The sequence below is a fragment of the Cinclus cinclus genome, chromosome 3 (assembly GCF_963662255.1).
Source record: "Cinclus cinclus chromosome 3, bCinCin1.1, whole genome shotgun sequence".
Taxonomy (NCBI): Eukaryota; Metazoa; Chordata; class Aves; order Passeriformes; family Cinclidae; genus Cinclus; species Cinclus cinclus.
The window spans coordinates 39,167,304-39,178,952 of NC_085048.1; the positions used below are offsets into that span (position 1 = coordinate 39,167,304).

The 11,649-nt window shown below is 37.3% G+C and overlaps 1 protein-coding gene across 1 annotated transcript in view; it reads right to left on the minus strand.

The window, feature by feature from the left end:
- Positions 1-11,309, minus strand: part of MMS22L (MMS22 like, DNA repair protein) — an 86,087-nt gene extending 74,778 nt beyond the window's left edge. Inside the window, exons 1-6 of the mRNA XM_062488692.1 lie at positions 9,991-11,309; positions 7,811-7,936; positions 4,560-4,612; positions 2,779-2,866; positions 2,505-2,682; positions 1,272-1,365 (exon numbers count right to left, since the gene is read on the minus strand). Of these exons, the coding sequence (XP_062344676.1) occupies positions 1,272-1,365; positions 2,505-2,682; positions 2,779-2,866; positions 4,560-4,612; positions 7,811-7,936; positions 9,991-10,169 (718 nt within the window). The 5' untranslated portion in view covers positions 10,170-11,309. The remainder of the gene's footprint in view (positions 1-1,271; positions 1,366-2,504; positions 2,683-2,778; positions 2,867-4,559; positions 4,613-7,810; positions 7,937-9,990) is intronic.
- Between the last annotated feature and the right edge of the window lie 340 nt (positions 11,310-11,649).

An 11,649-nucleotide genomic window follows, 5' to 3' on the forward strand; every position in this document is an offset into this window, starting at 1 on the left:
ACAGAATGAGAGAAAAACCTAAGAAATTCTAAGCACATAAGAATACAAGATAGAGTTGTGTGGAGTCATGACTGTCTTGACTAGTAAATTTTGTTAAAAATCACACGCTTTCTCTTACAAAGATAGATGACTGCATTATTACTCAGAACATCATCTTGAAGTAAATATTGAATTCTGGAAAATAAACTGCCTCCAACAGTTTCACTATCTTTTCTCCAAAATGTTCTTAAAAATGTAAACCAGGCTATCCCACAATGGATCATAAAATTAGAAATATGGAACAAAAAGCTAAACCACTAAACAGTAATGCAGAAACAGAAAAGGTGTTAATGGGAGCAAGGCAGTGTTGTGACAGCACTCAGAGCAGGCAAAAGCTAATCCAAGGGTTCAGATTCAACACCAGTTACTGGGGTAAACATATAGTGTATTCTTTCTATACCTCAACATTACTTCAACTGTTGCAATTCCTAGGTGGAATTTATATTGACAACTTTCAGGCAGCATGAGGGAAGGTATGCTTGCAGTGACACACTGATTATCAAAAGAAAACACACTTTTGTGATTTATTTTGGTAGAATGGACAGGGAAAGTAGATATACGCCCCAACAATGAAAGTTCTCTTCTATATTTTAACAATTCTTCAGCAAACTGAACTACTCTGAAATTGAGTTTTTCAATTGCATTCTATGACCTTTTTAATCTAACTTCCATGAACAGCTTACTCTTATCAGCTTACTTTTTGCCCTTTTAAAGCCTTATAAAAATTTTTTTAAAGTTATTGCCTTGCCCTTTTCTTTCTTACTTTTATAAGCTCCCCTTATTGGGGCTTCTTCTTTTGCCCAATATTTTCTTAGCGTTGCACATGGTTAACAATACAAATTCTCTCCTTATTCTGGTTCATCCCTGGACACTTTTCTACATTGTTTTCATCGAATTGCCATTCATTGTTATGCATTCTGGATATCTGTAAATACATTTTTATTTGTGATGTCAAGAACCGCACTGTTTTCAAATATTTAGTATGTTGCATCAGTTGAGTATGAACTCTGATCTTCTTTTTGACAGAACAAATGACTAATACAATTTTATTTAATTTGAGCCACACAACAATTCACAAAGAACCTATCTTTATCATAACTGAGTTACCCCATTAAACACTGTTAGGCTTAAACACTACCAAAAGTTGTTTTGATTCTGGACAAATCTAGATGGGAAAATTAGGTAAGTCCTATGTAAAAGAATAAGTTAATGAAAAAGGCCTGCATACTTACTCTTCAGTTTTTCACCAAGTACATGAAGAACTTCTAATACTAGCCAGTTAATATCCAAATGGAGATGTAGTAAGTGCCATGATGGAGGAAAGACCTGTGATTAGAAATAGATTTACTTATATTTAACATTTTTTTTAGTGAATTCTGGATACTGTACTAAGACACGGTGGTCAGGCTTTGGAACAAACTGCCCAGGTTTAGTGGTGGAATCACTATTCCAGGAAGTGTTCAAAAACATGTGGATGTGGCATTTGGGGATGTGGTTTACTGGAGAATGTGGAGGTACTGGAGTAATGGCTGGATTTGACATTCTAAAATAGCAATGAACATTATGAACATATATGATCAAATAGAATGGAACATACAAACATGTCATTCAGTTCAAGAGAAAAAAAGAAACAAACAAAAAGTTTCATTACAATTCTGTCTCTAAGAGGCTATTTATGAAGTTTTTCTTCAAGCTTGACAAATTACAATACCCTTAGTTAACCTTTTTTTTTTTACAGAGAAGTATTATGCAGCACAGAAACTGCTAAAGTGAGCTCTTAAAATAAATCCAAAATATTAGTATTCTCTTCCTTAAAAGTTCGCTTGAAATGACTTTTTCATCAGCTCAACTGCTACTGACAAGCTAAACAAAGATTCAAAATGCTGCTTCTCAGTGGATCATTCCTCTCCAGATACTAGTTAATACAACACAAGCCTGAAATTCCTTTTCTGTCTTTATAAAAGAGTTGAATGCGTTGCTACGTGTATGCACAAATTCTAATGGTGTATACTTCACTAGTATTTAATGCTGCTGTGCCTCCTTCCACATCTGCACTTTTCTTTGTATAAAAGATCTTTTCTCATTCTGAGTCAGATTTCAGAATGCATTTTTAAAGAAACACCCCTTCCACTGGGAGAAAATGCTCAGAAATTTTAAATATTACTGCAGAAAAACACCTAGGAAATTTTTAAACAAGCTATGCTAATTCAAGCCTACTGATCTTCCTGTAATTGGTATTAACATTTGTACACTACAGGAAGAATTCTAAAGCTATAGAATGAAAATAGATAAATAAAACAACAGAAACTCCATATCTCATTAGTTGTGTTTACCACGTACAGGACAGCACTTTATTAAAAAAACAAATAACTCAAACCAAAAAGATAAACTTATATTAAGCCAAAATTTTTCAATCTGAATACATAATGCCAGATGAAAAATTAAAATTATAAAAAGACACCAACCTTTGCCTGATTTTGAATAGTAAATGCTGCCAGAATATTACTGGGAAGTTCACAAAGGTGACCAATGTGCACAGTCAAAGCATGAAGCTCTTCCACCAACACTGAAGGTAACTGAGCTTCTAGCTCTTCATAAGGATGCAGCATTCCATCATTTTCCACCTTAGGGGGTTGCAGATACCTGAATGTACAGAAAAATACACACAATCAGAAAACAGGTAAGCAGCAGCTATACAAAGCTCAGTACTCAATTTAGTAAAATGTGTGTAAATCTCACCTGAAGATGAAAACTTTCACATAATGTAAAAACTTAAGACATTGATGCCTGATGCTCTCTGCTTCAGAGTGCAAGTGTGCAGCTTGACCTGAAGTAAAAGAGATCATTAGCTTAAAGCAGATGTGACCACATGATGACTTGTTTAACATTTGCATACTTCATAGTAATTAAACCACTGGAAAGACACCCTCTGAGGACAAGTTGGGAGGTGACTGATGGTAAACACCCACTTCTAAATGTCATCTTGCCAGAGGGATCCATTCTTTTTCTTATCTCAAGCACATATCCAGATATAGATAGAAAAGAAGACCCTCAGGAAAGGTGAGGGGAAGCATTCAGTGTTAGAAGAAATCATTCAGCCCTACTGCCCCACTTCCTGACTGCTTCCAAGACACCTTCAGTAAAGACACGGGTAAAACAATTTATCAGCACCCTTTTCTCTTGACAGACTTAAACAGGATTCAGAAAGCCTCGTGCAAAGCACAAAATTCAAGTTCTTCATTTTACCAGCTTAATAGACAAGTGGAAGGACACAATACAAAGAAGAGAAGACAACCAAGCAGGTGCTTAAATGTAAGTGAAAAAAAAAAACCTACAGAACAGTTTCTTGATGTCCAGCTAGAATATAAAAGTTTACATTTCATTTTAAAACAGGCTATTTCCATTTACGTAAAAAACCCCAGATTTTTTGGATACTATCAATAACTGCATACGAAAGAAGCTTGATGATAAATTCACATCAATGATTTAAATGGCAGTATTAAAAAAAATAGTAATATGTAAAAATATAAACTTATAGAACACTAGCATGTTATCTGTAATGTGAAGGCACTATAGACAGTTTATTTGAAAGTAATTACTGAGCTTCTCAACTTGCTAAGTAAATCAGCCTTCAACTTACAAGCCCAAGGCTGCAATAATCCTTTAGAAACACACTGTTTCTCATGCCTCAGTATTTAATTAAAACAAAGCATTTTGTAGTGATCCCATTTTATCAATCCTACTGCAAAAATAAATTAAGCTTGCAAGTAAGTATGAACTAAGCAAATATAACCATCTTGTTTAAATGCAAGCCAATGGAACACGGAAAAAACATTCTAAGCCACTACCTTTGTAACTAAAATAATTGTTTGGATGTCTGATGAAATGTTCTGGTTTTAACTGAAAGAGTTAACAGTTCTGCTCTAGGGGTAACACCATAAGTCAAATTAATGCAAAACGCCCCACTAAGGTGAGGATTGCCCTGTGCATCTACCACACAGGCAAATCTGGTTCCAAAATGACTGCCAACATTTCCACTATCTATTTCCCTACCATCTCACCTCACTTGGTTGCCTATATTTCTACCTTTACTGCAATTTTATGCTGCTTATATGTGGCAGTACATAGCTGCAGCTCTTCTAAAAGCTGCAATTTTAAACCCAGCCAGCCTGTAAGGCAGGCAGTTCCCTGGGTGAAAACCCCAGCTCATCTATTGGACCCTGGGTGCTGATGTATCACTGGTTGAGGAGATGAGTGACTGAAATAGTGACCAACTACCTATTGTGAGCCCAGGAAAGCTCAAGCACTCTATTTAAGCATGCTCACAAAAGAATCAAGTTGCTTAAGTCTTGTTACAGTGAACTGGGAGTGTCCTGTCACACTTCTATGTTGTTCAGAGGCACACTCCCAAATCCCGTGGTTAAGAGTCAAAGCACAAGTGTGACCAGTGAGAATTTACTTCTTTAATGAGAGGTAGTCAGCTGCCCATTGCAATGCCAAGTTAAATTCATGAAACTTACCAAAATCGGATGAACTCATTTGTACTAGGTTTTCCAGTCTGTGTATCTGTTGCCTAATTAAAGGAATACAAAGATTTATAGCATTTATATAGGTAAAAGTTGTTTTAACTCCACTTTAGTAAGCTCAAATTAGAACAGAGAAAGGCAAGAGGTGTTTCTTGCTTTGTAGTTCTGAAAAAGCTTACAGAAATGTAACTTAGAACTGAGCTTCAGCAGAAAGCAACAGACATATGCAAGTGTGAAGGGATAACATTGAATAGAAATTTTGCACGTTTATAAATCATTAAACATAAGTAACAAAAACAACAACAAAAACTACAACATTTGGCTAAATATCGGGAAGGCAAAAAACAGTAATACAGACAAAAAACTCCAAAAGCCATTCCCTGATCTTTCCACAAGCATAACTCAACTTCATATTTGACCACAGAATAAACCTAAAAGTTAGCCCTCATGGCATACACTCAGTGCACACTAAATTAATCCACTTGTGACTGTGGATTAGTGCATCTTGTCAGCAGCTTCTCCCACTTCCTGCTTAGGGTGGTCAGCTCCTTAACTCCAGCACAAAGCACAAACAGCAACAAATACAGTAGAGTAAAAGGAGGTGTCTTCAGAAAAGTTAAAGCTTAGTTCAGTTTTGGAAAGGAAATAGAACATTTTTAAAGACGCCAAGTGCCGCTACAAATGAATATTTAAAAAAAAAAAAAAGCTCTAACATATGTAAATACTCGGCCATATTCTGTAACAACTGGTATTTGCAAATGGTCTTCCAGTACAAGCTCCACAGAGATAAAGCAGTACTAAACTGAATATATGAAAAGCACAACTGTGTCAGACAGACTTTTGAAAGAAAATGCTGCATAAATTGAGAAGGGAGCTCTCTGCCTCATTTCTTATACAGTCAAAGCTATAACTACTGAAGGATTCTAAAATAGGCTCCTTGGATGTAACACACATCAAATGTTCTTAATAAAAAAACCCTGAAAACTAGGAAGCATTTATAAGACACAAGAAGCGTCCAAAAGACACAAAGCTACAGGTTATAACTTGCATATTAAAGTGAAAACACAGAGTAAAGTGATTTCCCTTAGCTCTTTCTTGCTTTCTTGGATAAAACCATGTCAGCTACATTTCTATTATTTAGGTGGGTTGTAGAGGTTTTTGTTTGTTTTGAAATCAAAGATGAATTTCTGCCTGGATTTTTCAAGGATTTTAACCATGTATAAAGGAAGGAAGTCTGAAGCAGGAGGGCTTTATGAGACAGGGCTGTTGAGACTGGAGTTCTGAGAAGGAAAGTACCCAGAAAGGAGCCATACAGAAAAAAAGTAAAAGACTCTCCAGTGAGTTGACAAAGACAGAATAAAGTGGACTGATAAAAATTAAAGCAGAACCTGGGCACAAGAAACATAACAAAAATATTATTATTTAAAGAAATCATTTTAAATTCAGCTTGCATTTGTACCTCAAGGATTGATCCTCATGGTTACCAATCATTAAATAATTTGATTTGCAAAGATACATTCAAATAGTTAAACTGCTACTTCTGTTTATTTATCAAAGATATATTATCTTAATATACCCACTTAAATGGCTACATAGTCTCATTCACTTTGAGTCATACTTCCATCCCACTAAAGCCCGTAACTAAGAATTTTCACTAAGCAATGACTATTTTCACTTGCAGTTCTGCAGTATACTTTTATTATGATATTAAAAATTAGTTAATTTTAAATTGCAATATTAAGTAAAATATCAGACATTAAAAGAGACTAGCTTTTTTTGAAGCATATATATAAACAGAGATATTAACTGTACTTCATAAATTTAACTATTTACAGCCACCCTATCCCCAAAAACTACTGTAACTTGTACTTAACATATTCGATTTCCACAGTAGAAAAAGGAGTTTTTCTACTTTCAGTTGTCAACTGGTCTTTAAATGAAACTGTTTCATTTTATGACTGAACAAATGAACTGAATGTCTTTGCAGAGACATTCCCCTTTGCAGAGGGACTTGTCACACCAAAAGACAACTTAGCAACCAAACACTCAGCCAAAAGTTATCTAAAATCCATTATTCCTACCAGGTCAGTAGGTTTTAAAGAATGTACAGCTTGAATAACTTAAAAACTGTAATAAAATACATTATGACTTATGTTCATCTCTATTACAATTACAGAGCAATTGACATGACAGGGAAAAAAAATTAAAAATAGCCATTTAATTCAACTCCCCTGTGTCATTGCCCAGTGATTTTATGCTAATGAACAGTTAAAAAGTCAGACTAAACGCTGAAACTTTTAACTTAATTATACTCCTATCTCCCCCTTTATCACTTGGGTTTTTTTAAAAATACACAGTGAGGTCAAAGTTTGCAGCAAACAAGCAAAGCTAAATAATAGCTGTTTTAATACACTTCCAGTCATCTATGTCATCATGTTCCAAGAAGCCAGACCCTATTCATGATGTTGCACATCATGCCCTTGGTCAAAGGGATGGGAGAATCCACTGCAATGAAAGGAACAGCAGAATACAGCACATATATTTGTGAAATCATACAAAAGCTCCTCTCCCATCCACTCTCTTTATGTGCTGTACATCCTGAGGATTATCAGTAGCAAAGAGGATTATCAGAGATCTGTGTATTTGCATTGACCAGATTAAGCATCTACATTGAATTAGTCAAACACTGAGTAACTGTAGCTGAAGAGATTGCTGAAGTTATCCTAATCCAAACAATTGAAGAAAGCACTGCATCCAGCATTTATAGTATTTGATTTTTAACCTCCACTTTGCTTTATGCACAGAAAAGGACTAAAAATGTTCAAAAGACAACTTCAATTATATGGGTAGCACAATCTCATTCAGGGAAATCTTACATAGTCTATTCATATAATTCTGCACCTAGAGCCTTCTAAATTAACCCCAACACTCTGTTGTAATAACTATACTTATTTTTTTTTTTATCTGGCAATGCCTCAGATATGGATCACACTACTTAGAAACTTAATAATAAGTCACATAATATTAAGAATCCATGACACAATGTACTTCTTCCTGCAATTCCATCTGTGTCTTATCCATCACTTACTGGAGCATTAAAGAGAGAGCATTAATCTTTTTTAGATGCCTTGCACAGCCCACAGTCTTTTATGATGTTACTTTTAAAAATTGGAAAAGTTTGTTACACCCTTACAGTAGGTACAATTATAGATGGGGATTAATTATAAAATACAGTGTTATTGTACCTAAGTAATCCAAAGAGAAATCCACAGGATTCAACTAGTGCCATTTCAGTAACCCACTGAAAGCCAAACAATTCCACTGTATTTTCTTCGTAGTCATTTGGAGAAGGATCTAGTTTCAGCAAAATCCTGCAAAACAGAGGCAACAGTATTCATACGTTTTCCAGTAATAAACCTATGGAGTACAGTATCTACAGCTGGCTTATATAATACCAATACCTTCTGAATATATCAGCAACATGTACATAACAAATGCCTTGAAGACAGTTGTACCTTTTAGAGCAGTATGATCTACAGAAGTATGACAACTCCTAGCTTCAAAAGCATAAAAACAGGATATAGTCACAGGTCACAGTATATTTTGGAAATAACAATTAACAGGTAACTCCCTTGAAGTATTTTCATACTTACAAAGGGCTGAGAAATAACACAGACTGCGAAGAGAAGAGGCTGCTATTGTAAGACAACAAACTGCTCTGTATGCTTGGGATCAGTCTCAAGACACACTACACACACAGAAATTAATGTTAGAGCATACATTTTCTCATTTGCATACATTTAATAATATTTATACTAAACACACAGCCAAAAGCACACTTTTAGGCAGATGAACAGATGAGGGTCAAAATGGGACCCTGTCATTATAACTTAAGCTAACACTAGACCATAATTATCCTTTGCTCTTGCTAAAGAAAAATTAAATAGCACCAGAATTCCCATTTTACTCAAAGTGGAGAAAATCAGACACATACTGTATTGTTAAAAAAATATAATTGTGCAAATAAAACCATGTTTCATTACCATGCATTAAAAGAAATCACAGCAAACTGCAAGACAGCCCAGGAAATTATTTCAGAATTTTCCCACTGCCTTTCATAAAATAATCCCACATAGACAAAGCTCAATTCCCTAATGTGCAAAAAAAAAAAAATTAAAAATTAAAAATATATACTAAGCAAGTACTTAGCTCCCATTACATTATACACCAAATTAATATTCTGCTTGAACTATGCACTATTTCCAATTTCATTCTCAGAGGCAAAAAGAATCTGCTGAATAATTGGCTCAACCTTCTATAACACCTTAGTTCACTTGGTAACTTCTTGAACTCTGGACTGTTTTGAAGCCTCTATCAATTAAATCCAGCTACTCCAGTTCCAAGCAACAAAGACAGAAGAGCCCCTCACATGGAGGCTTTGCTAGGACTTTTCAATCCAGGTAGACAACAGAAATACACAGCAGAACTGTGTTATCACAACTATAGTGACCTGTCTATATACACACTCCTCAGTGAGTTTAAATGACAGAAACAATTTCAGGTGAAACATTTCTTTGTCAATGTAGAATCCACTATTGATATATTCACGCAGATACAGGATCCCCCAATCATCTACTTGATATAAGTTTGAGTTAACGTGCTCTGATGCAACTAAAATATATGATAAATAAGGCAGAGAAAGGGGGAGGTGCAGTGGAACCTCCCCTTAAGTCTTTACAGGAAACACTGTGGAAAAAAAAAAGTTGTGCAACAATACAAAACACGAAGCCTGGCAGGAGATCAGACAGACAGAAAGACTAGGCTTTTGTAGGAAAAACAAGACAACCCCTGTAAGATGAGCAAACAGCACAGAAGACTAAACTGAATGACAGACAATAAGGCAGATAACAACTAAACCAAAGTGACATTTCAAAATCTCACAGAAAATATTTATCTGCTATGCATGCGACTCCAGAACCTTAATCCAGACTGCATGCAAGGGTGAAGCTTTGAGAAAGATGGTCTTAAAGCTACTAGGGCCAGCCCCAGCAATTTGGGCAAGCCAGGCAAAGTAGAAAAGAGAGAAAAAAGGCCAGCACTTAATAGAGCACATGACTGGGAAAAGCAATGCTGAAGCCTCCTGAGAAAATGAAGTGATCTCAGCTGCTGCTACCCAACAGGCCAGTAAATTATTATTACATTATCTTAGAAATAACTTCAGAAACCTAAGAACTGCATCTAGAGCACTGTTCAAAGCTGTTGACCAACACAGCAGCCCTTCCCATTTTGGTATTACCAAGTTGATTTCAGAAGAGCTGAAGAACGAACTGATTAGGCAACCTGTCAGCATTCAAAGGCACCAAACACGAGTGGAAATAACATCTTAGAAGGCTTTTATATTTGCAATTCGAAAAAAATCCCATACCTCTTAAGAGACCCACTTGCTAAATAAGACTCTGCAGAGAACCTTCTTCCTCCATTTTGGCTGTCAAAAGCACAAGAAAAGCAAGATAGCCCCGAGTTCTCATTCTCCACGTCCATCGCCAGCTCCAAGCTTTCAGTCAGAAATGGGGATGCGGAGGAAGCCCCAAAGTCATCCTCCATTGTTTTCACCTGCCCCAGAAAAATAAATAGATAAATACAAAAATACTCACAGCATTTCTTCAAATAAATTTCTCATTGTTACAACTCCACATCATCCCTTCAGCTCAAGTGAGGACACAGATTTGATCAACTCTAACACTGAAGTGAAAGCTGAAAAACACCATCAAGAAGGGCAGTGATGGTCACATGCCCTGTCATGTAATTCTGCCACTTTGTGCAATCACACCTTCCTCATCAAACAGGACCTGTTCAAGAAGGCACATTGGTGACTTTAAAAAAAAAAAACAAAAAAAAAAAACCTGACTGGTACATTTTCTTCTGGTTTAGCTCTCTAAATTAATTTGTGATGAGGTTAGACTAGCAGTAAGTTATAACACGAGGAAGGAAGGCATTATAAAGCTACTTCCAGCAACACTTAATTTTATGACCAGAGTAGCTATCCTATGGAAGTAGATAAGACAGTGCAGGCTCCCAATATTAAAAGAAATCTAACTACCTAGGAATCTGGAAAAAAAGAGAAACAAAACCGAAGAAGGCTTACCAGTTCCAAAAGTTCACTGTACAGTTAATATTAGTGTATTCGTATTTTATACAGTATACTGAAAGAGCAGAACTAGGCAACAGGTGTCAGAGTCCCATAAAAATATGCAAAAAATATAACTAGAACTCTAAATTTAAGATTTCAGCTTCTTCTCTGGTAGATTTTTATATGGTTCTTGCATAAATTAGTATACACCATGGCTAGAGGCTATCAATACAGAAGATTAACTAAAAAATAAGGCAAAATTAAAAAAAAAAAAAAGTTTCAGTTCTACTTTCTCACTTCTATTCACATTGCTCCGGAGCAGGCGGCTGTGCAAGCAGGGAAAGAATGACTTCTGTGCTCCAGCTTACAGCAGGACCCTGTGTACGGGTGCTGGCACAGCTGGTGAGGCAACTGAAGGGAAAGCTCTCAACCACAAGAGCTCCTAGGGAAAGGCTGTTCAGCTCGGGACATCAAAATCGCCCCACACGACAGAAAACCATGGGGGAGCAGTCACATAAGAGAGCAGCTCGTCCCGGACATAACTCCCATCAGATCCGTACTTGTCTACCACATCCCTGATGCAGAGGAAGCAATTAAGAACTTTCAGTACCTCAACCCCTTTGTCCTCCAAGCAGAACCTTCCAGGCGGCTGCAGCCCGCGGGCGGGAGCTGCAAAGCGGCGGGAGCAGCACGGTGGGCCGCCGGGGCGCGCCCACGAACACGACCCGCACGAGTAACGCCTCGGCCCCGCACCACCGCCCTCTGCCCGGAGGCGCTTCCCCGGCGGGCCGGCCCCAGGCCAGCCCCAGGCCGGCGGCAGAGGGGTTCCAGAGGGGTTCCAGAGGGGTTCCAGAGGGGTTCCAGAGGGGTTCCAGAGGGGTTCCGGCGGTACCTGCGCGCCGCCCGGGCCCGGGCCCTTTCCGTACGGCCCGCGCGCCGCCGCCACCCGCGCAC